At 34.2% G+C, this 27,023-nt stretch overlaps 1 protein-coding gene across 4 annotated transcripts in view; it reads left to right on the forward strand.

Moving 5' to 3' along the window:
• Positions 1–178: 178 nt before the first annotated feature.
• The window catches only part of LOC106791046 (protein couch potato-like), a 31,108-nt gene continuing 4,263 nt past the window's right edge, over positions 179–27,023 (forward strand). For 3 of the 4 annotated variants that reach the window (XM_014756395.1, XM_014756397.1, XM_014756398.1), the window contains exons 1-6: positions 179–663; positions 19,867–19,944; positions 20,488–20,541; positions 22,184–22,246; positions 24,932–25,073; positions 26,384–26,517. In XM_014756395.1, the coding sequence (XP_014611881.1) occupies positions 601–663; positions 19,867–19,944; positions 20,488–20,541; positions 22,184–22,246; positions 24,932–25,073; positions 26,384–26,517 (534 nt within the window). In that variant the 5' untranslated portion in view covers positions 179–600. The remainder of the gene's footprint in view (positions 664–19,866; positions 19,945–20,487; positions 20,542–22,183; positions 22,247–24,931; positions 25,074–26,383; positions 26,518–27,023) is intronic. The other variant, XM_014756396.1, reaches the window with a different exon arrangement.

Consider the following 27,023-nt stretch of genomic DNA (forward strand, 5'->3'; position numbering starts at 1 on the left):
GTGCCGTCGTTGTATCGTTTGCTAGAGAAGGTTGGCTGTTGGTAGTGTTGGCAGTGGTGGTAGTGCTAGTGGAGGTGGACGTAGTAGTGGTGGTGGAGGCGGCATCAGCGGCGGCGGCGGCGACGGAGGAGGTGGAGGAGGAGGAGGAGGAAGAAGAAGAAGAAGAAGAAGAAGAAGAAGAAGAAGAAGAAAAAGAAAAAGAAATAGAAATAGAAGAGGAAAAAGCGGAAGAAGAGGATAAGGCTAAGAAGGAGACGCATCGTAAGAAGCGGAAGAAGAAGTGAACGCGAACGGGGGAATTAGAAAGAAAAGGAAGTGGAGGAAGCGGAAGTGGGCGGCAGTGAAGGAGGAGGAGGAGGAGGAGGAGGTGGTGGTGGTGGTGGCGGCGGGAGAGGGGGTGGTCGCAAAAGGGCCGATTTCTTCTCCTCGAAAGTTTACTTCCACCGATACGTCCTGGAGGCGCCTGTCGTCTTCGCCGGTTCAACCATAACGCCTCCCGCTTTAAAACGCCCGAGACGGGATACGGTGGACTCTTCACCGCCACCCGCTCGTACCGCAGCTTCCGGTAAACCCGGACCGTCCGGCAAATTAGCTTGCACGATGGACGCGCCACTCTCTCAGAGCATGGACTCCGTCAACACGGTGGCCACCGGTGAGGACGAGGTACGTATACAATATGACTCTACCATGCGCGCATATTTTACATTTCTATACATAAACATAATATATCTTATACATTCTCTAGTATTCTCATTGGAGAGCGATGATGTTAGGGTCTCGCGCACACTCGACGGAAGCGCAACACGCAACGCTTCCTCCGCGCCTTTCGTGTGCTCGCGCGCGAGCGCTCAAGCGACCGACCCTTCACTTGACTCGCGTTCTTCTTATCCGCCTCCCCGTTTCTTCGTCTTTCGAGCACGCGCGGACTGACATACACGTTCTCTTTCTCTTTTTCTCTCTTTCTTTTTTCTCCCTATCTTTCTCTCATTCTCTCTTCGTTCCACCTTGCACGCGCCGTCGACGTATATACCTACCACCTCCACCCTCCCCCTTCTTCTTCTCTTCATTTTAGTAAGCGCAGACGCGACGACAACGTGTGTGTACGTGCGCGCATGCGCACATACACGTACACTTACACTTACACGTATATACTTGGGAAGATAGGGTATCGCGCGCTCCCGTCACGCGTGTACCTTTGAGAAAAGGAAAGAGAGAGAGAGAGAGGTAAAGAGAATTCGATCGCAAGGTACGTCAGTGTGCCGCAGGTGACTCGTTTCCACCGTTCGCATTCGCTCGATCGGTTGCCTGCCTGCCTGCCTGCCTGCCTGCCACCATCGTTTGTTGCTTGCCTGTCTGCTTGCTTGCTTACTTGCTTGCCTGCTTGGTTGCTTGCTTGCTTGCTTTCCTGCTTGCCTCCTGGCTGGCTGGCTGGCTGGCTGGCTGGCTGGCCACCTCTCCTGCCACCAACTTCCTCTCGCGCAGCCAAGCAGACGACCGAGCGGGCGGGCACCTGAGAGAGAACACGACGCGCCATGCCATACCACGCTTGTTATTGATTTTTCTGCTAGGCGAGTGCCGGCGAGCGCAAAGGCGCCGAACTACGTTATAATCTATATCTATATATATATTCTATAGTATCTAGTATATATATGTATAGTATAGTATATGTATGGTATACTATATATTCTGTTTGTATGTATATATGTATGTATGTATGTATAACGTTCTACATACGAGAACCATATACCCTAACCCTACGTAGGTATATACACGTAAGTACCTATGTGCCATATCATATGGACGAAACTTACGCTCCGTTTGACGCGCGTGAGAACCTTCCTACTTACGCGTATGGTCTCTATATATTTTATATATACGTTATTACGTATACATATATATATTTCACAAATGCTTGTATAAATGTATAAGTTAATGGAGAAAGCAAAGGAAAATATCAAATCAAGTTGTACACTTTATATAAATCGTCTTAACATTGTATGATTCTTTCACACACATTGCGTGGCTTTCTATAACCCATAAACTCTCTATGGTATTCCATTTATTTATTTTTTTCTTCTTTAAAATTAAACATTAATCTTTCTTATCTAATACCAATGGAAATTTGTTTTTTTATTTTCTTTAGAAATAATTCATTATTCTCGAATATGTCATAGAAACATAGAGTACAAATAATATCTTTTAGGGAATAATAATAAAGTTTTCCATTCGTGTAAATATATAAATAATAGAAATAGAATGTGTTTTACTTTCTCTCTCTCTCTCTCTCTCTCTCTCTCTCTCTCTCGAATATCGATAAAATATTCCTTTCCTACTAGTAAAACTAATTATCGTCCAGTATTATTAGTCTTTATGTCGTTTAACAAGCATCGTCTCGGTTGTGCGTGAAACCGTGACCGTTGTTTTATTCGTCTCACCGTAACGGAACGGATTCGTTGTATTATTCCGATCGAGAGGTACTTTAAAAACGATGATTCTTAGTTTTACGGTAGGTTCGCCGATTTCGCACGCTCATTCGAGCGATGCGAACTCAATATATTTCTTTCTCTCTCTCTCTCTCTCTCTCTCTCTCTCTCTCTCTCTCTCTTTCTCTTTCTCTTTTTTTCTTTCTTCCTTTCTTCCTTCCTTCCTTCCTTCCTTCCTCTCTCCGCACTCTTTCTCCGACTTACTTTTTTTATTTTTTTTTTTTTATTCTGCGCGGTAAAACTTTTTTGAGCCTACAATCCCGACGAGAGAAATTACCGTTCCAGAAAACTTTCTATGAAGTAGAGTGTTACGCGATTGCTAGTAATAGTAGTATTAGTAGATATTTGTTATTAGTAGTAGTAATAGCAGTAGTATCTACATTTCCTTACGAGATTGTTTTATTTTTATTTTTTATTTTATGTTTTTTTTTTTTTATTCATGGTCCTTCGAATTTCGAGGTTATCGACTCGAGATGAGAGGGGTTGAAGAAAAGTTCTCACGGCCTTTTTCAAATTAAACAGCGTCAACGAGCGAATAATCATCGATAAATTATTCATCGACTTGTCGCATCGTTGAAATTCGTCCGGTTTAGAAATTCGTTCCAACGAAGACTATCTACTATCCCTTCTGGAAATAGTATTTTCTTTTTTTTTCTTTTTTTTTTTTTTTTATTATTTTACGAGCTTTCAATTTTCTAGCGAATTCGTGAAATTTTAAACGTGATTTAAATGCAATTTAATCGGAAGAAAAATAAATATCGATACGGAACGACAAATGAATATCTAAATATCTTTTATTGAATTACATAAAAAAAAAAAAAAAAAAAAAAAAGACTAATTACCAAAAAACATACGCGATATACAAATTAAAAGAAATCTTATAATCGATTTAACGTTATAATTAGTACACGTAATTGCAAAGTAATAAAACAAACATAATATAATAATTATGTGAGACAGTAATAATTAGAGCGAGAATAATGAAACGAATAGGAAAAAAAGCAACAAGATAATAGTTTGCACGTATGTTTAATAATTCCACACGTGAATCGATCAATACGTACGATAGGTGACGACGACGAGGTGGAAAGAGGAGGAGGGGGGGGGGAGGATTAGGTTAAAGAGATCACCGATATTACCGTTCACTTTTCCTCTCGCAATCATCAACTACTAAGGTGGTGATCATGCGATAAAGAAAATCTAGATTTTTCTCGGCCATCCGGATTCCATGGGTTTTGTCGTCGTAATCATAGTCATAGTCATAGTCATAGTCATAGTCATAGTCATAGTCATAGTCATACTCATACTCGTATTCATATTCGTAGTAGTAGTTTTATTCGTATTGAGAATCGCGATCGATCGATTGCGAATACGAACACAGCTTTAGGAGTGGCCATTTGGAACGAACGAATGAACGAAGAACGAGCTGGACAAAGATGGGGAAACATTGTTCCCTTGTTAACCAAAGCGAATAGTATTACATTACATTTGTCCTTTGAATTTATTTCGTCGAGGCTAATGCGGAATCTTCATCCACCACCGCCAGTACCCGCCACCCTCCAGCACCCTCCAGCACCCCCTGCTACCACCAGAACGGAAATTATTTGGTCGATAATATCGAACTTTGCTACGGTGTGCCAGCGTGAAAGAATATTTTCTTCTTTTCTTTCTTTCTTTCTTTCTTTCTTTCTTTCTTTACCGATGACCTCCCTTTTTCTTTCTCTTTTCGTTATCCATTTTTAAATGTGCTCGATCAATTTTAATATCGTTCCAATTGAATAATTTATTTGATATTTTATATGTATGCTTTAGAATTATTTACTTTGATAAATCAAATGGTTGGATAACGAAAAGTTAATCTTACCACCAACCCGACCCAACCCCCGTTGGTAAAACAAATTACGATTACCGTTGATTGTTCGTAATATTTTTTTGTTTATTATTTAGTACTATTCTATAAATGATCCAACGTTTGGAATTTGATTTATCGATTAGAAAGGAAACAAAAAAAGTAACAAATAGGGGAAGATAAAAAAGAAAATTCACGATAACGAATTTTTATTATTTCATTACAGACGATAGTGTGTGTGTGTGTGTAAGATAATATTTATTCGTATACATAATTAATACATTACGTATTGCGTTTTATATAATAGTTCTGATTTTTTTATACGTAGTATATATATATATATAGAAAAGAGGAGACATGGAAACTACTAGTTCGGTAGGAAGCCGATCTTTTCGCGTTGTGTTGTTACTGTCGGCGGGAAACTTTGTGCCGAGATAGGAGGAGGAAAATTTAATTCTCACGGTACTGCAAATAACAACGAGCGTTTTGTTGCGCGATGCGTTGGTAACGATACAACACAACACCGTGAAATATTTTTTTTTACTTTTTCTTTTTTTTTTCTTTTTTCTTCTTCTTCTTCTTCATCCATTTCACACGACTTCAACCTCGTTATACTATTTTATCGTCTTCTTCGTTTCTATCATTTTTTCCGACTACGCGTTTTTTTTCCTTTCTCTTTTTTATTTTTGTTTCTTTTTTCCCGTAAAATTATAAACGTCCAGTTTGATCGGTGGATTGATATACCATTCGTAAGAAACGTGTTATTGATAACAATTATTCTTGCAATAACGTTCTTATTCGTTTTGTAATAATGATGAAAAATTTACACACGAAATAAACAATCACGACTCTAATCAAATGATTATTATTATTATTATTATTATTATTAATTGTTTGGAAAAATAATAACGAAATTGTTACTATAAATTCATGCACAAGAATATAAACCCCCACCAGTTAAGAAATGTTTTTAAAGTATCTTTGAAAATAATTCTTCAATTATTCATTATAATTATCTGTGTTATGCGGACAAATAATTATCAATTCGTTGCTAAATAAAAACAAAAAATAATTTCGAACATTTGTTTATGAAAGTTCGCGTATTAATATGAAACGTTAAATTTCATTTCAAAATTTTCATTCATTCTTATTTTAATAACGTGTAAGAGGAGAGCGTGGAAATGTTTATTAAAATTAATATTCTAGATTTGATTGAGTTAATGAACGTGAGATACAACCGATATTTTCATTGATCGATTCAAACGTATGTACATATACATATACATATACACGTGAGCTAAAAATATTCAGGTTTCAACATATGTACTATATTACTACAATTATATACGTAACTAACTAGATGTTATAGGTATTGGGTATTTGTATTGTGACAGCCTATCTCCAAATATAATACGATAATAATTAATCCTTCCGTATAAGAGCCGGTTAATTGGATTCGCATATATATATAGAGAGAGAGAGAGAAACACAAAATTTCATTCGTGGCTGGGAGATGGCACGTGCTAAACCGTCACATTATATTCTATTTATCGTACGAAGTTTGCCATCGAATTTAATCGCAAGATCAACGCTGAATCGATGTTTAAACATTGTAACCACATATAATAAAATAAATCTATCCGCGAGATTTGAGTAAAGGTATCTATTTAAAAAAAAAAAAAAAAGAAAACCCGTGATTAGGTTTTTACTCTCATATGAATAATATGTTTCACTCTTTCAAAAATTCCAAAGTGAAAATTGTTATATTATATTAGTTTCCTCTTCGTAATTTGTATTCGTTTGCAAAACTATACTGTTCGTTTCCTATGTAACAAAAGTTTTCACTTGGCCAAGTAAAACCCACGTAATAGGTCGTTGACTTTACTACAGTCGAACGCTATCGTGTGCTACATTTATCTTTTTTTCTTTTTCTTTTTCCTTTTTTCTTTCTTTTCTTTTCTTCTCACTCAACAATAACGAGTGTTATCCATCATATTTTGTAATCTTCGTTTTGTGTGTGCGTGTTTCACGTTTTTTAATATATTTAAAATTTAATAACATTTAATCTCTCGCAAGATGAATAAAATATCCAGAATTATGTTGTTGCATTACGAATGTTCTCTTATTAATTGCATTTAACAGGATTCTTTTCTTCCTTCCTTTTGTTTCCCTTTTCCCGAATTCTACTGTAACAAGTGAGAAGAAGCAAAAAGGATACAACGTTGCTTAAATATAGCGTTTATATGCTATAACCGTTATACCCTCTCTTCGTATTACCCGATTAAACGATGTATGTTCCTTTTTCAAATAAAGAGAGAAAGAGAGAGAGAAAGAATATGTTGAAGATCGATCGCCATATCGTGCTCGGTCATCTAAGTATGGAAACGAAACCCCCTTCTTCCTTCCTCTTCCTCTTATTTCTTCATCGTTACCATCCTTCGATGTTATCGTAGGTCCAATACGTAAATTAATCTTCAATTTAAAGATTATTTCATTATAAAGTGCTCGAGTTATTTCACGGTAATGTAATTATTTTTTTCCTCAATTATTATCGTTAAATTTTCTTTTTCTAAAATTATATAAATCATTTAAAAGAAATTTTTATTTTTTTAATCGTCGTCACGGTATTCGAACCAATCAATTCGTCATTTGATTTTATATATTAATTTTTAGGTCTTATCGATTTGCCATTATTTGTCGTGACTTAATTGTTAAAAACAAAAGGAAACTTGAACGAAAGTCGAAGTGAGATTAAATCCAGTTTGAAAAAATAATTAGAAAGAAGGAATTAACATTGTGGTCCTCGTTGATACGGCGAGTGGGGTGGGATGGGGAGAGATTGAGGATATTTCTCTCGACTTCAAAGAGAGAAAGGGAAGAAAAAAAGAAATTGAGGACGAAGAAATCGTAACCTAACTAAACTAAAAGATAGTCGAACTGTAACGGTTAGCGCGTGCTCAAGCAGCAACAGAGTTAGCTGAGGAAACGCGTCCGCACCGTTCGTCTTTGCTTGGCAAGAAAAGTTTTTTAGGCCTCGTTGGATCTTCAGAGAGCGGATCCACTTCTTTTGGATGAATCGAAAAGACGTAGAATAGAAGAAGAAGAAAAAGAAGAAGAAGGATAGGGTGGAATCGTAAAAGACAAATTTAAATTTGAGATATGATACCAGATCGTAGTTGACAATTTGAAAATTTGGTTCTTACCAAAACAGGTGAACGTTTAAAATTACCCATATCACTTTAAAATAGAATGAAACAATTTAATCGAGTTAAAAAATAACTTGTATCTTTTAAAGATTGAATGAGAGGTTCTAATACCAGGTCGTAGTTGAGAATATTGAAAATTTGTTTCTTAGCAAAAGAGGTGAACGTTTAAAATTACCCATATATCTTTAAAATTGAATGGAAAAATTGAATCGAGTTCACATTTCTCGTATCTTTTTAAAATTGAATGAAAGGTTCTAATACCGGATCGTAATTGAGAATTTGAAAATTCATTCCTCTTACCAAAACAGTTGAACGTTATTTTGCGTATCTATCTACGATTCAATCCTTATAAAACGTTGATAGGATTTAACTTAGGTGGGTGGGGTGGGGACAGGGTGTTAAGATTTCTAACTAAGTAAGCGTGGAAATAAGTCTTCGTTGAATATTCAAAAAGGTCGTTAAGTATACTACGGTAGATCAATTCGATTCTCGTGTGAGACGAGAAATGTGTATCAAGAGAGACTGAGGGATTGAAAGAAAGAATGTGAAAGAAAGAGAGAATAAAAGAGAGAGAGAGAGAGTCGCATTGGATTTCAACGGGTAGCGAGTGTCTTAAGATTAGAGATGCAAATCCAGTTGAAGGTATTAAAGGTTGAAGAATGTTTGGGTCTCGTCTTCCTTAGTCGTTTCCTGCGTGCTATTCATTTTTTTACCTCGAGTAACTCAACGTTAATAGCTGAGAGAGAGAAGAGAGAGAGAATTTGTTCTACTTACGGTCAAGTAAAATTAATCTTAGGAGACCTAAAACGAAGGAACTTGGATATGTAAAGAAAATCAACTAGAAAAATAAGAAGTGGATTACTTTTTTTGAAATGGTATAAAATTTCACGATAATTCTTCCCATTTTGGATTTTCCTTTTTCACTAACAGGTATACTTTACTTATATATATATATATATATTGATGTATGTGGTGTAACGTATATATATATAAATAGTCTTGTAGATTTTCCATTTAAAGAGAATCGTTGTACCCTGAAGCTTCGTGCGAATAAACGAACAAACGAACAAACGAACTGACGAACTGACGAACGAACTAACGCACATAAGATACAAGAGAGAGAGAGAGAGTAGGAAAAGATAGCATGGTGATCCTAAAGGAAATAAAGCCGTATAAATATTTAACGTTTCACCAGGTGGAAACTTCAAAGTAAAAAGTATTCTATCGCGCGAATATGGTAATAACGTGTCCTATTTGTAGAAGCGTATTTTATTGTTAGATGTTTTCAGTAGATTCGGTGTATTTCTCTATCAAAAGGGTACTCAACGAGAGAATTAAAAGAAAAAAGAAGTAAAAATAGAAGGAAAACGAGAGAGAGAGAGAGAGAGAGAGAGAGAGAGAGAGAGAAAAAGAGAAAAAGAAGTTTAAATTATCGGAGGTACTCTTCAATACTAATCATCTTTTCAATTAACATCTATATATATATATATATTATAAATCTACTTGGCCTCGTAAAAGAAGAAATTAGATTATTTCGAAAGCTTCGAGAAAATTCATGCCCCCTAATTCGATCGATTCGTTTCTATATATAATATATTTTCTTTTTTCATTAATATTTTTGCGGAAGTTGTAGCAAGTCGAAGTTAAAAAACAAAAAAAAAAAACAAAAATATTCTCCCGCGCAACTACTAAGCATCTAATTTACCCCATTTTCTTCCCCTACTTCGGACATATCCACAGCCTATACACGTTACGTAGCAACGATGTGGTGTACAACGATTGATGACGACCGTCGAACGGAAACATTATGAAAATCGATCCTAGTAGTGCACGCGAAACGTATAGTAAGAGGTTTTACTGAACTTCATAAGAGACGAGAATTTGTATTATACAAATAAAATTACAAATAAAATTAATCGAAAACACAGAAAGAAAGATAATAACGCGATAGAGGAGAAGATAAAGAAAATTAAATTAAACTATTTGATTCTTAAGTTTGTATTTCAAATATATATTTTCTTTCTCGTATTTTTTTTCCCCCCCCCCATTTCAATTTATACAAGTTTGTTTGATATTATACATTATATTAATATATAATTAATTCATATATAATTAATACATATAGGTATATATATGTATAGATGTAGATTAGAACAGCTCGCACACCTAATATCCTATCGCATCGAATTTTGTACCGAGTTGAGAGAGAACGAATAACGATTGTATAACAATAGACAATGGGGGCTGGGACTTTCAGCGGGCGCGGGCATTGTGGTAGAGCGGATGTTGTATAACGGTTACCCAGCGAAGAGGAACAAGACGGGAGTAGCAAACCGTAAAAGCCACGAAAGTCTGAATTCTCTTTCTCTCTCTCTCTCTTTTTGTTTCTTTTGCTCTTGCTTTATATCCCCTGGTATATTTACCACGTTCGCATGATTCGAAATAAAATGGAACGACGACTGGTCGTATTTTTATTGTTAAGTTAAATTTTTAAATTTGATCCCCAGATAAATTTTCCTAGGGGCAAATTTTACCCTAAACAGAAATCGTCTTAATTTTGTTTTTCTTTTCTTTTCCAGAAAAGTAACATATTATACCTTTTATATCATTTGGAAAGTTCTCTCGTTAAAACTCAACGCGTGAAAGTAGGATTCTTTTTTTTTTCTTCTTCTTCTTTTTCCTCTTTTTTAATAACAGTACAACACAACGAACGAGATTTTACGATAAGAAAGTTTGAGGTTAATATAAGTTGTTTTTTGGGCGAATCGTGAAAATATTTATAAGACGATGGAAAAATAATATCGAAACGATACCGTTTCTTTCTTTCTGTAATAACTCTATAAACTCCGACGTGGCCTCGAACGCGATCATTTTCCGTGAAGCGTCGTCGTCATTCGCACAGGAAGTACTCGTCCGACCGGAACAAATGACAACGTCCCTAACAGTGTGTCGCGTCTGGCGCATAAGTTGACCATACCAATGAACAATCCTACTGACCTAACTCGAGAGAAAAACATTTTGCTTTACTATACCTAATTTGAGTGTTACCTATTTTCCTTGTTTGCTTTTAAACTAACAACTTATTTCTTCTTATTACTTAGTGTTAAATACATATGTTAACTTTGAACCACGAAATAATATATAATAATAAGTAAAAAAAAAACTAGAAATTATTTCCTACGAACGAGATTAACTATTCCATCATTATTAGCGTAACTTCAAAAGAATCATCATATTATTTGAACAAGTGTGTTTCTACGATCGATTAATATTCGTATCTACATTCCATTGCAAAATATTTTCATGGATTTTCCGATATAAATGAAAAGAAAAAAAGAATACGCGTCTAATAGAAATACACAAAACAAGAATAATTTATGAAATTAAACATCATTTCTATTGGATGAAAGATTTTCTATGGGTAATGGAAAGGTGTTCTTCATTGATTTTAAACAATGATCACGTATACGTAATCAGAACTGTGAATGATAGAGATGCATCGATTTTACGTTGTACAATACGAACTAAAGACCAAGAGTACGAGAAAGACAGATAGATGAATAAAGAGATAGCGAACATAATCGGTCTGTAATCTGGCATTCAAAGGTTCGCTTTGTAGGCTACTGAGAGAATGAAGAGGGCTCGTTCCTTGAACCATCACACAAAATCGATATCACGTCGACGGAAGCTGCGCGTATCATCGCGTGGACCGGATACGATCAACATAAAGTATTCTCACCGCGGAATGATGCTCTAACCTTGGAACATAAAGACACTCTTCTTCTTTTACCACTACTACTGCTGTCTTAGTGCATACTATGTATCTTTTTAACAGATGCACGCGCTAGTTGGACGAATCATCAGCTTTTGCTGAAGAAAAAGAGGTCGCCCCCGAATCCTCTTTTTTTTTTTGTCCCTTTCCCAACCCCCCAATCCCCACTTCGCACCCTTCTTTTCCTTCCTTTCTTTCTTTCTTCGTAATTTCTTTTTTTTTTCTTCTCTTCGTTGCAGTCGTTCTGTGACTACTACACTACTACTACTACTACTACTGTTTTTCTTCTGCACACCGTTCGACTTCGGTGCACTCTCTGCTCTTTCTACTATTTTTTGTTTCTATCTCTTTCTCTCTCTCTCTCTCTCTCTCTTGTTTTCTTTCTTTCACTTGACATTTATGTCTTTTCCGTCACTCTAATTCCTCTAGGAGAGATCATTCGCGTTCATTGTCCCGGTGACGTAGAAAGTGTGAATTTATCTTAGTTCCGTCCACTTTTTTGCTTTATGAACAAAAAGATATTAGACGTGGAAGGAAAGTATTATAAATAATTATAATTGATTTTAAGTATGCGATTTTATATAAATTTTAATGACAATTCAATATTATAGTTTTATCTGTTCACCGTCTACTTTGCATTACAAGTTAATGTATCAATGTATATTAATGAAATTGCGTTGGTCTTGCGATAAGATAAATTATAGTTTGACGTAGTCATTTTTTTTTATTTAAAGTTTTCCCTATTGACTGTGTGTCTGTGTGAATGTTATTTTGAATCAATATATATATATGTAGATTTTTATTAATTCATTTTAGAGGACTTTTCTCAATTATGAAAAATCATTATTTGATTGTTATTATGATTAGGTTACGTATTGCTTTGTCTCTAATGTAAGATTAGATACGTGTTTAATACGTAACACGCTATCGTGTTTTATAAAACGTGCAAAATGTTCAACTTGCGGTTACATTTCCGTGCTTCTCTCGGTTGGTCGAGAGGTATATTTTGTAAAATGAGAGAGTTGACATACGACCTCGTTCGATTCGTAAAACTGATATTTTAACTATGGTGGGAGGTGAGGAGGGTCGTAATACTTATTTCCGAACATGTCATTGACCAAGGTAAAAGATGCGGTCAGAAAAGTTCCATCTACGTAAAACGTAAAAAATGTCATCTAACGATGCTTTAAACATTTTCATAAATTTTTCTTTTCTTTTTTTTTCTAAGCATTACCAACGAACAATGGGGGTCTATCTTTTAAATCCTTTTCGTCGTCGTCGTCGTCGTCGTCATTTCTCTTATGTGTATTTACGTTATATATATATATACATATGTTAGGTACATATTTTTCGTTTTATACATACACAAGGATTCTCAACGAATGAGATATGAAAAAAGAAAAAGAAAAATAGCAGCTTGCTTTACGAGATAGAACGACGATACGTCACCGTGAAATACCTCTCCATTATCCTGAAACCCAAATTGAGGTTATGCGAACTGGTCCAGTTCTTTTTTACCGTTCTTCTTCTTTCTTCTGCGTGATATTATTTCCTTTCCCCGTTTATTCAACGAGATGAAAGTTAAGTATAAAATTATTGATTCGATCATGATTTTCTTAAAAATTTGTAATATTTATATCGGTCGCGATATACGATTGATAGTAATTTTTTATTTTAAAATCGTATAAAAAAAAAAAAGAAAAAAAAAACCAAAATAATAATCGTAAATATATTATCATTGCAAGTAATTCTTTTTCTATAGATAATTTAATCCCTTACATTTTATATATAGTTCTCGTTGTAATTGCATTTTAAGTGCATAGTATTTCAGTCGATTTGGAAATTGCACAGGTGATTTCTGAGAAAGGTTAAATCGATAAGATTCGCCATTGCCACTGAGGTAATCGAATATACCAAATTAATAGCTATTCGGAAATGCTTGATTACTAGCATTCATGTTATGCTACTAACTGGTCGAACTCTGCTGATATTCATTAACTTATAAGTGTATTTATATGCATCTGCTGTGTGTATATATGTGCCTGTGTGTGTGTGTGTCTGTCTTTTAACATCTAGGGATCTAGCAATCTACAATCTAAACCAGTGTTTCTATTAGCGTTAGAGCTTTTATTTTTAATAGTATTTGTTTAACGTTAGTCTCTAATTATTCTACGAATGGTAACAATATTTATTTATCAAACGATAAATAAATCTTTTCAAACTTCATTTCGGTGATACTACCAATTAATGCTTTTAGTTGCGTTAAATTAAACGATCAACGCGCATCGATCACCCATACGCACAACAAACAAACACACGCACACACATACATACATATACGCGTGCGCGTATTTGCTGACACATATGAATATTCATAGAGATCGTAAATAGTTTTACATGTTTTTTAACATTTCTTTTTTTTTAATCAACATGTATTTCAACAAATAAATAATAGAAGAAAATTACCATGAAAATTCAAACGATTGTTCTTACACACAGAGATAGAGAGAGAGAGAAAGAGAGAGAGAGAGGGTTTGAAAATGTTCGCACGAGATTATACCAACGTTCTTGCGTCGACCTCGGCCATTTATACGACACACTAGAGTTCCTATCTATGTAATAAAGCGTTTCCGGACATATGTTACACGACAGTGCATTTTCGATCTATTTCATTGTACTAATACTATTGTACGTATTCATAATTATTTTTCTTCTTTTTTTAACATTTAATTGTTCAATATGCCATAACATATACATATATATACATTCGTGTATTTACTTATATTACGTACTAATAGAAGAAACTTCAGAAAATGAAATTCTAAACAAAGAGAGAGAAACAGACGAAGCAACCCGAATACCTCTATCTTACATTATTCTGAAATGATAAACAGTTTGTTGTTAAAAATTTGAATGGTGATATATATTTGAAAAGAGCATCATAAAAAGTACTCTTATGTGACCCATCAAGCGCCACGCAGGTCAGCAACCTGAAACGAGTTTGACGCTGCTTTATTTGCTTTATTGATTGCCTCTTCCTTTAGCCATACATGGCATCACGCTGATACTCGTAAAAAAAAAAATAAAAAAAAGAAATAAAAACAAAATTTTATACTTTTTACATACGCAGTTACATCGAACTACCATTGGCGACTTTTAAAAACGCAAAGTTGCAGTGGGAGATTGGGGAGTAAAAAAAAGAAAAAGAATAAAAAAGATTTATATTCATGCATATAAATATTTATTTATTTTCTTTACGTGCGTTTCTCTCTCTCTATCTAATCCTCCATTACTGCGTTAAATTTGAACTTGTTTGTCCTCTTTTTTCGGTGCATTCGCGCATTTCTTTTTTTTTTTCTTTTTCTATTCTTTTCTTTTCTTTTCTTTTCTTTCTAGAAGGGTAGTAGTACCGTGTACCTTCCCTTGTTCGATATTGATTATTATTTACTTCACGGTCTATCGAAGTTTCTTTCCGAAAGGGAAAGGAAAGGAAAGGAAAGGAAAGAAGAAGAAAAAAAAAATGGCCGACCGTTCTGTCGTTCGTCATGCGTTCTTTTTCATATTCATGTTAAAGTAAAGCGTCGTCACGCGAGTTTAAATAAATAGAAAACCGTTATAATAAATTACGGACCTGTTAACAAACGCTTCTTTTGTGGTAATTTGTTTGTATTTATTTTTTTTTAATTAAAAAGAGATCGTCTTTAGTAAAAGACAGATGTACTATAGACTCGCGACGCGTTTAGAATTCTTTGCATTTCAAGAGCGCATTTAAAAAAAAAAGGACGTTCGTTTCTTACCATTTGCGCGCATCTAATTTGTATTCAATAGAATACGTCTACATCGATAATGTAGGAAATTGATTTTTCGTATTAAAGTATCAAATATTTAACTAGGCGAATTCGATCAATTATAAAACGATTTATTAACCGGCACATTTCGCAATTATTTATTTCGTTTAAAATACGTTTAATCGGTGAAATTTATGATGAAAAAAAACAAAAGAAAAAGAAGAACAATCAAATAATATATGTTTTCTTAAATATTAACTCATTTTTTTTCATTCGATTAAATAAATATATTATTAACTTAATTTATTCATTTGGAATTTGCTTGCAAATATTTGTAAAAACTGCGCTATCAGCCGTATTTTTTTAATAGCTCTTCTACTTCAGGGAACAATTATGATGCCTGGTTTGACGGATATGCACGCCTATATGTATATATATATATATATATATAAACAAAATGTTATATATACATACACAGCTCTTGTTCGCACGCGCGCGAATACGTTCGTACACACACACACATATATATATATACGTATACATATTTGTATTGACTACTTGCATGAGCGAGTGCAATGTGTTATACACCAGTGATCCGTGTTCCTGAGCATAGAATTTTACACGCACGCTTAAATTTGGCAAGAACGCACTCGACTTGGCAACCTTGCTAACAAGTTAGTGGTACAGACAAAATCCGTAATTGTAGTTCGGTAAATGTCCGTACTTAGGTTGTAGAGTGCGCCATGCTACTGCTTCGTACTATAGTATGTGTCGGTAATTCAGAACTCGCAGTGGATAAAAGTAAGACATAAATTGCAAGGACATTCTCTCATGAAGCTTGTTTTTTAATGCTTTTATATAGAATCGCACATATACCATACGTATTCACAATTTATATTAAATGGAACGATATATATCGTAAAATAAATTCATTAATAATAATAGCAGATACACTATACAGTTTTGCATTCAATTAATATAGCGTTAATCAGTTTTATCGTAAATGTAAAATGTCTTTTCATGCGAATATTACCTTCTTCTCCTTTGTAATCTTTTTTTTTCTTTTTTTTTTTTCTTTTTTTTTTTTTTACAGTCGACTTATAATCGCAAGTAGTTGAAATATTTTATAAGGTCGATGGGAACCGTATAACCGTTTTACATTCTGCCAGTAATAAAAGTGTCGCTTATAAAATATTAAAAGGTAAGAGAGAAGGCAAAAGGTAACGTCGAACTATCGACGAGAAGGCAAAAGAAAAAAAAGAAAGTTAGCTTGAATTTCATTTAATAATCCGATGGATGCTAGGGAATCTGTAGTTAGTGATTATATGCAAGTGTGTATATGCAAGGATCGATGAAAAAGAGAGAGAGAATGAGAGAGATAGATAGATATATAAGAGGAGTATATTTTATGCCGGTTATATTCGCATTGAGAAGAGTACGCATGCGCGAGCATTTCTATCGTAGAATAGCGCCATAAGCTCGCGTTGTAATAAAATATTTGAACGACGTAGATAAGCCTGCTTTTGTTCTACGTTTATTCAACTTTGTCTTGCATTTTGTAACGTATAGAAAGCACCAAAGGAGAAGAAGAAGAAGTAGAAGAAGTAGTAGTAGTAGTAATAGTAGTAGAAGAAGTAGTAGAAGAAGAAGAGTTTGAAATATACATGTAGTATACCATATCTACCTCTTTTATATACCTTTAAAGAAGATATATGTATATTTCTTTTTTCCTTTCATGCATTCTTTAACACCTTGTTTTTTTTTCTCATATAATCTATACGTCATACAATAGTAATATATATATATACATATATATGTGTGTATATGTGTATAATAATAATACACGTATATACTCCTTCCATATGAGAAAGCGTATCCTTCAGCCGTAACGATTTTTAACAACGTCCAGCAGCAAAGCTTTTAAAATACTAATCCAAGAAGCCTCGTCATATCGATCGACGTGCCTTGCTTTACTCTCTTTGGACGTACATAACTCGAGCTCATACTATCCTGATAGAGAATCCTGTAATCCGGTTATATCTAAGGTCTCGCAAACCTTATGAATCATCGTTCGTTCGTTCGAGAACACGAAAAAAAGAAAAAAGAAAGAAAGAAAGAATAAAGGAGGGAAAGAAAGAAGGTTCGAAGCAAGCGGAGGGTGAATATTACGAACGATCGATAAAATTGACATTGATCCAAAAATTCGTATTGAAAACAAAAAATATACTTTTTTTTACGAGATTAAAGATTTGTTTTAACGATCGTTGTAAAAACACTTTTTACGAGTTCCTCCCCGTTACTAATTACTGATTTCGGTGGTACGTGTTTTATTTTCACTGTCAATTAGTAGAATAAGAAAGGGAAAAAGAAAAAAAAATGGTTTTTAAATAGTCGTTAACACAACCACCACCACTACCACCATCATCATCAACACCAGAGAGTCAGCCCAGGGTTTCCACTTGAAAGTCGACCACATTCACGCGCGTATGCAGCAGCAACTCCTCGTTATCCGTAAAGCCAAGTGAACCAAGCGAACCCTTTCTTCTCTCACGTTCTTCTTCAGATACTTCTCTTCTCTCTCTTTCTCTCTTTTTCTTTCTGACCCTTTTTCCTATTACTGCTCTCTCTTTCTCTCAACTTTCCACTCCCCTTTCTTCGTCACCAATATTTCTCGGACAGTTGACTCACGACTCGACTCGACTCTATATGGCACCCTGCTTGCTTTGATATTACCCTTTTCTCGTTTCCTCTCACTCTCTCACTCCCTTTTTTTCTTTTTTTTTAAAGCCCGAAGGAAATCACGATTCACTATCCAAAATTGTTCAAGCTTTTTAAGGTCTCTCTCTCTCTCTGTGTGTGTATGTGTATATGTATATAGTTGAAAAAAGATAATTACGAGGAGGTTTATCAATAGTTTGGTGTCTTGTCGTTTAAAAAGATTCTAAGATAAATCGGTGCACCAATTTCCCTTCCTTTGAATCAATCTCTCGAGGACTCTTCTCTCGTCCTCGTGTAATTAAAAAAAATATTATTATACAATTGAAATGTATCAATTACAAAGCGATTGTAATTTTTTCATTAATACACATACGAGTAAGATATATTTGTATATAAGTGAGAGAAAATAAAATATTTAAAAAAAAAAAGGAAAAAGAATAAAAAGGTATAAGTAAAAAAGAGATACACACATACAGAGATAGTATATAGTAGAGATCTGTTCGACGAATACACGAAGAAATGACATAAGAAATTCTGAACGTATCTAACGTATATACATATATGTATGTATGTATATATATATATGTATGTTAGTCTCCTCGCACTACGCAAAAGGCTGGAAATCATTTCACAGCGTATGAATAAGTGATTCGCATGCGGTGCTTGCTTCTTTCGTTCCGGGCGTTGCACAGACACGACGGCGCCAATATACCTGCCTGCCTACCTACCTACCACCCCCTTGTGCCCTCCACCCCACGATCCCTCTTCTTCACCTCTTACTCATACTTCGTTTTCTTTCCCTTTCTCTTTATTACCATACCACATCCCTCTATACCTATATCTTTTCCTACTTTTTGCGCTTTCACTCGCGGTTGATACTTTTGCCCCACCTTAATCGTCTTCTTCTTCTTCTTCTTTTTCTCCTTCATCTTCATCTTCTTCTTGTACGCTTTATGCCTTCTTCAGCACCGGGTTCTGGTTAAACTCAAAACTTTTCAATCCTCCTCGTCGTTTTCTTATGCGCCCCGTTTGAGGATTCGTTATTGAGCCCACTAGAATCCGTGAAATTTAAACTTCCAACCTTAAGAGGCTTTCTTACTTTCATTTTCTTTTTTTCTTTTTCTTTTTCTTTTTTTGTCTTTACTTCATTTTTTATCCCTTTCCATCGTGAAAACGACGAGGAGGTGGCGGACTAGGACGAAAGGGGGAGGGGGGAGGATATGACGACGATGGTTTTGTCGCGTGTCATGTTGCCAGGAAAAATAGGTGAACTTTGAACGATTTCTTTCAGTTGGTTGTATATTTGTGAAATAGGGTCGCGAGATCGCGATAATCATCTTCTCCATGTAATATATATATATATATAAATGTATATGTTACGCTCGTTATATGTCGTTAAAACGCTTCGACGTATTCGAGCAACGTTACTTTATCTAATGACTCATACGTCGCACCATTAAAAAAAAAAAAAAAAAAACAATAGAAAGGAAAAATATTGGATCGTTCTAATCATTTATAATTCTGTTTTTCTCACAATCAGCGTAACATTATATCAAAGCATACGTGATATATGCATTATTATTTGAAAATATTTCGAATTAGTTTATATATATATATATATGTATTAGAGTAAACTAAAAGTTCGTGCGTGTTAATTAATATTTCCAAAGTAAAGTAAATTTTGCAAAAAAAAAAAAACAATCCGTTATAATGCAATTTCAAAGTAAAGTTTCAATACAATATACGCACCGAACTTTTGCTTCACCGTAATATATTTCGCAACATTAAAAAAAATAAAAAACAAATGGAAAAATATTGGATCCTTCTTATCTTTTATAATTCTATTTTTCTCAGCTAGTAATATTAACACATACGTGATAAATATGTTTATTATAATTTTAAAATATTTCGAATTAGTTTATATATATATATTTGTTGATATAGATTGTTCGTATCTATTTAACTAATAATATGGTGGTCCAACATCTTCCATTTAAAGGGTATCTCTTTAATCTTCTTTATCGTCCTTTTCGTATTTTTCTTTTTTCAGGTGCGCACGTTGTTCGTGAGCGGCTTACCGATGGACGCCAAGCCTCGAGAACTGTACCTGCTGTTCAGAGCATACGAGGTCAGCACACGAATTAACCATTATTTTCTTTTATTTTCTTTTTCTTTCCTTTTTATATTTTTTTTCTCTTCTTTTTTTCACCCTTTTTTATTCCTTCTTCCTCTCTCTCTCTATTTCTCTCTATTGTCTTCTTTCTTGCACCCCCTCTACTATTTTATTATTCATCGTAACAGTAGGGCCGACACGTAAGGGAGTAAAACTTAATCGTCTTGTTTTTTTTTTCTTTCTTTTTTTGGTCCCTTTTTCTTTTTCATTTTCTTTTTTTTTTTTTTCTTTCTTTTTTCGGTTTTTTATTCAATAACTTACACAATGGTTTTTATGAAACATACAATTTATCGTAAAAGTTACAAATGATATGAAGTTAAACAAAGTTTTGTTCTCGTTCATACGGTGGTATACATTGAATAATAAAATAAAATAAAATTTTTATAACGATATCGATTATTATCGATCGATGTTTTTTATTATTTTTCGATTTCCCTTACGACCAATGATAGCATTGCAAGGTAGCGAATATAATTTTATTTTTTTCTTTCGTTCCAGGGTTACGAGGGATCGTTGCTGAAGGTTACGAGTAAAAATGGGAAGACGGCGTCGGTGAGTTTGATATTTTTAATAATAATTAAATAAATAATTAATTGACAATTTATAATTTTACTTTTCGCGATTATTTAATTACGAAGTTAGTCGAGAAACTGTGCAGGAATAAATTATTACACAAGTATAGAATATTATTTTAGAAATGTATACGATAAATAATTATTTGTTCTTCGATCGAACTAAATATTTAAGAAAAAAAGAAAAGAAACCAAAAAGCTTATTTTATTTTCCTCATATACTATACTTTGTTATATATTGAGTTAAGGAGACTTGTATTTCCCTATGGTAACGTAGTCGGAAATAAAACAGCAGGGATGATACTGAAATATAAGAAAGTTACGAACGTGGTGGTTGGGGCCATCTTACCTAAGCCATCGATCCGAGTTCCATTTTCGTTAGAAAGTATTTAAACATTTATCGTTAGACACAAATCTACTAACTGTTATAATGATATTAGATTAATGGTTTTTGGCAATAGAACAAAAAAAACAACAAAAAATTTCTCGTAATTTACAATTTACGTTTAATTTCGATAACATAAAATCACGTCTATATTATTAATGCAAATTGATAATATTTTTCATTAAACGTGAGAGTACGAAAAAAACGTGTCGAACGAACACGTGATAAAACTTTTTTATTATCGCGAAGTGTAATAATATATTTGTGCAAAACCTTAACACGCGCGTTCACCTCCTCCTCCCCCTACCCACCACGTATGCGCGCGCGCGTTAGCAAAACATACTCTTATGGTAGTGATGATGATGGTGGTGGTGGTGATGGTGGCCATTGAAATTCGTGGGAGTTCATCGATCCAGAGTTATAATACACGTATACGATACACGTATGTATAATATATAAGACTTAGATGCAGAGATGCACGTGCATAATGGAGTTACCGATATAAAATACAACAGTTCCGTACTATCCCAAGAGTATAAAGAGGGATGATAATGTGAAAAGTAGGACAATGGACCCAACTGAGAGAGAGAGAGCTAACTTCGGAACGTCCGTCTTACGTTCATCATAATTTATTATATTGTCAAACTCGTATAACAACATATTTTTATTTAAAAGACACACACTGATATATACTCATGGAAAGTTTAGTGTTTCGAGGTTGTAACGTCATATAAAATAAGTTTCTTTAGTTGTAATTTGTTGTTTCCAGTATACGATTCTTACGTAAACTTTAGTTCGTGTCTTGTCTTTAGTTCTGTTAGAAAAAAAAAAAAAACAAGAAAAAAAGAAAAGAAATTCTCGGAAAAGTTACGATCAAACACAAAACTATGTTATACTTTACCGACCGCATGCGTTTATCCTACACCACCACCTGGCATCGATAATTCGTGGAATATTTAAAACGACCTTTCTCGTCAAACGTAGTAACGCAATGAATAATTCAATGATTCATTCTTACAAACAATATATGCGTATGGATTAAAAACAGAAACAAAAAAATGAAACGTTTTAATATCGTTAGGAGGAAAATAAGATTATTCGAATAACCGATTGGTTTTCCTTTCTTTTTTTTCTTTTTCTACTTTATATAATCGATAATAAAATTATTATCGCATAACGTGCGATTTATTACTCTGATTATAAAAAAAAAAAAAACAAATTTAATTTACAATTTCAGCCGGTGGGCTTCGTGACTTTCCATACGAGGGCTGGTGCGGAGGCGGCCAAGCAAGATCTACAGGTAAGAATCCGATTTTATTGTATTGTGAGAGAGTGCTTAAGATAAAATAAGATAGGATTCAAGTACCCGGAAAAAAAAAAGAAAAAGAATACCTTTTGAGTAAAATCCTCCATCTTTATCTATCTATTTATTTTGTACATATACATATATATATACCATATACCAATCATATGTTTTTAGACGATACGTGCCATGGAATGTTAAAATCCTATGATATTTATCTATATACACCCCTCCCCCACCCCCAATTATATTTAAACACACACATACACACACATAAACACAATTATACGTATACTGTTTGATTTTTAGCGTACATTTTGCACGGATTAACGCTATTTAGTATTTATATTTGTTATATCCTCCTCTAACCACCCCTGGGGTTCACTTTCATGATCCAAGCTTCTTTCATCTGGGGAAAAAAAAGCAGCAGTATCGTTTTTCTTTTGGTTTTTTCTTTTTTTAATTTATACCACCATGTACTAAAGTCAAATAGTAGAGTTTTTGTGTTTTTTCTTTTTTTCTTGTTGTTGTTCCTTTTCTTTCAAAAATTTTTCATAAAAACACTGACGGTATAAAACATTCTATATATTTCCCTCCCAGGAATGTTCTCGTCGAGTTAATAATTTCATAGTTTACGTAATCACACATACACACACACACACACAGAGTTTATTATTATTCGTTAAAATTATGATCATCAAATAATTAAAGCCGATTTTACTTTACTTTTATCGCGTATAAATGAAATTTAACGTTTTAGCATTCTTTGCAATTTTTTAAATGCGTCTGACCCTCGCCCCTCCCTCACTTCTGACCATCCCCAGTCCACCTCCCGTTCCCTCAATTTCTTCCTTCTCCTAACGTAAGCAAAAATTACCACCGTGCTTCGATTAACGTCGGTTTTATGCGCCGTTAGTTATTAAACTACTTTCGTATTTTACAAACTAATTGTATAGACGGGAGAAGTAGCGTTAGATGGTAGGCAGGCAGGTAGGTAGGCAGGCAGGTAGCCTAGGTAGGTACTCATGTAAGCGTTTCTCAACGTTCATAAATATATTCCTTGTTCTTTTCTTTTTTTTTTTTTTTTTATATATTTTTTTTTCTTTTCCCTCAAAAGCCCACTGATTTGCGTTTGAATCGCGCCCGTTGTTCCCGTAAGTACACCCTTTTGCAGTCAGTAATTGCGAGCATCAGTTTCTACGAGAAGTAGGTTAGAACGACGCTTAAACGTTATGATAATCGTTTGAAGAGTATATAACTAAAGGAAGTAAGAGAGAAAAAGAAAAAGAGAAAGAAAGAAAGAAAGAAAGAAAGAGAAAGAGAGAGAGAGAGAGTGAATCGGAACAAAGTTCAATATTTAATTCTCGTTACGTAGTAAGTGGCAAACGGATTTACCCATGTAATATTTATGAACACCGTTTGAAATTGAATTCGCTAGGTGTATTCGTTTTTATTTTCGAAGTACCATTTCCCCCATTCCCTCTCATCCAATTTCCCTGCCAACCCACCTTCCCCTACCCCTACTCCCCCTATTCCCCTCCCGAAAAAATGCATCCGTGGAATTAATGTTATTTGCAAGACCAGATTGACGTCAGCATTCCTAATATTAACTTTGACCCGTTCACGAACGGACGCGGACCACACGAACGGTGATGGTGGTGGTGGTGGTGTTGGTGCCATGTTTTGAAAGCTTTCGGATATCGCTTACGCAAGCGATAGAGCTTTTTGATATATGTACTACTATGTTGGATCTGGTATTATATAAAATACCATTACCTAGTGGTAAATAGGGGTGAAAAGGGAGAAGAGTTTTACGATCTCTGATTCTTTACATTATATGTGTATATATATGTAGGTATAGGTACACGTATATACATATTATATATTTTGATCTACTATACCACTGCAACCGAGCTCACGCTATATTTTGCAAATATGCAACAATAACAGCAATAACGATTACGACGACAATAATGATGATAACAATAACAAATCAATATAACAATGACAATGATTTTATAGAAACATCCTATTGTCGGATGGACACATATCTCGCTGTTTAAATCCAATTTAAACGTAGAAAAAGGACTGAGGAACGATCCACTTATTTAATACCACGTACGCACATACGTGCTTCTTTTATGCTGAATTCTTACCCGTTATTACCCCCCAACCCCTAACCCCTACCCCCAAGACCCTTTTCTGAACCCTCGTGATTGGCACTACCTGTAGATGCATTATTGTCCAATTCATCGTCGCCATTATATATATATATATATGCACAAAAATATTTATATATATATGCATAAAAATATTTATTCAATGATGTATTTATAAAAATCTAGGAATAATTTAAATATCCGAGAGAGGAGCAGTTTTTTATTTTTTATTACGAAGATATTACTATACATCGTCCTGGGGGTTTAAAAAAAATAGGGTTGAACATGAAAACGTAATGCGATGGCGACGATGGAAAAGGAGACGTTTGCTGAAATGTTGAACGAAAAAGCCTGACCCCATTTTCTTTTTCTCTCTCTCTCTCTCTCTCTCTCTCTCTTACCACTATCTATCTTTTTTCTGTCTCTTTTTTTTTTCTTTTTCTATCTCCACACATATTCACGACCCCAGCTCTCTGTACGTGTGCTCCCGCCCGGTTTACTAATTTAGGGAATCTATTTCCAGCAGGGGGTTAGATTCGATCCTGATATGCCACAAACCATACGTTTGGAATTTGCAAAAAGTAACACAAAGGTTAGCAAACCCAAGCAACCAGCCGCTGCAGCAGCCACCTCGCACCCTGCTCTGATGCACCCTCTAACTGGACGTAAGTATGCACCGCCACTCATTCACTCGCTAACACACTACTCACCTATTCTATTCACCCACTGCACCGATTGTATAAAGAGTATTTAAATATGTACTATATATATATATTTAAGTATATATATATATAAATAATATATTTTTTATATATATACATTACAAAAAATATATATTGTTTATATATAAATATATATATATATATATTCTATCCTATTGTTTTATTTTCCTTATCATCTATTTTAAATCCCTCATACGAATATATACTTTTATAGGTATAATAATATAGTATTATTTAATAATATGACAAAAATTTGACCATCTGTTATATCTCATTTTATAATCTCGTGTCTAAGAAATTAGAGACAATGAGATAAAGAAAAAAACCTTACGAAGTATTTAATAATTAATTTTGTAGAATAATATGAGATCGAAGTGAAATTCTCTTAATCGTGTTATTAGTATGATCAGTGTGTAATGAAAGAAAGAAAGAAAGAAAGGAAAGGTAAGGAGGGACTGGAGGGAGGGAGGGTTCAAAGGGGGAATAAGGAAGAACGAACTCTAACGTTTATCAAAGCGGTTTTTGCGGGTATCGTCGTTCGTTCTACTATCGTACCATGCGCGGTTCTACGCGAAGAGTTGTTTTATCGATTGGTACTTCGAAACATGGCAACTCTAAGCCATCAACAATTTCACTTAAATTACTCACCGTCACGATTGATTTAATCGTCCCTCGTTGAAAATTTATTGTCCGGAATATATGGACGTTTGTCGCAGACTTAGTAGGCACGTTAGCGATTTAAATCCGTGACATTCGTGAAAATCTTTACATCTTTTTTTTTTTCCTTTTTTTTTTCCTTTTTCTTTTTTTTTTTTTCTTCTTTGCATACAATATATGTGTAACCGTAGAGACATCATTTACATACGAAAGTTATTTTCCCTTTTTCTAAGAAAGAGGTTGCAAAACGTAAGATAAAAATCAAATGCAAAATAGTAATACAAAATATAATACGTAGAAATGAATCATTTTAAATGGGTTACTCGTTTTTTCATTCGTTTACATTATTATAAATAAAGAATATATGTCAAACTATTATTAGAAACAATATATATATATATATATATAAATGACGAGTTACGTTTTACACGATAATATTATAATCGTATTTAAATGATATGAGATATCTTGAAATAGTATAAAATACGAATTTATATCGAGAAACATTAAAATTACATATACATATATATTATAGAAAAAAAAATTGAGAATTATCTAAAAGTAGATTATTGTTTTAACACGAAATTTTATTCCAGACATAGGAAGTCCATTTTTCCCTGGTGGTCCTGAACTATGGCATCATCCATTGACGTATTCAACGGCCGGAGAATTACCTGGCGCATTACAACATGCAACGCTGGTGCATCCAGCGTTACACCCTCAGGTCCCCGTACGTTCCTATCTTTGACTATCAGCAGACAAAGCTCTGGAGCCGCCGACGAGCGCCCCGATGCACGTTAGTGATACACATGATCGTTATATTCGATTATTGAATCATGCGGTGTGTCCAAATAGGAAATTGAAAAATAAAATATACAACGTTCATGAATACGTCAATTTCATTGACTGAGCGTGACTCAATAATTAACAATCAGACGATGACGATGACAGTAACGACGACGATGACAATGACAATGATGACAATGACAATGATGACAATGATGAACATAACATATACCTAACGCATCGGGTTATTCTATCTCGGATCTTTCAATTTCTATCTCTATTCAAAATTATATTATATATTTGTTTGACGAATGATATCATTTATATTAACGTAGAATTGTTTCTAGAAATAATTTTTCTAGAACGTGAGAAAGAAATATATATATACGTAAGATATTATAGATAATTGAATTTAAAAAAATGAATTATATATATACCATATTAATATAT

Source organism: Polistes canadensis, unplaced genomic scaffold (genome assembly GCF_001313835.1).
Source record: "Polistes canadensis isolate GaletaPanama2010 unplaced genomic scaffold, ASM131383v1 scaffold_281, whole genome shotgun sequence".
NCBI lineage: Eukaryota > Metazoa > Arthropoda > Insecta > Hymenoptera > Vespidae > Polistes > Polistes canadensis.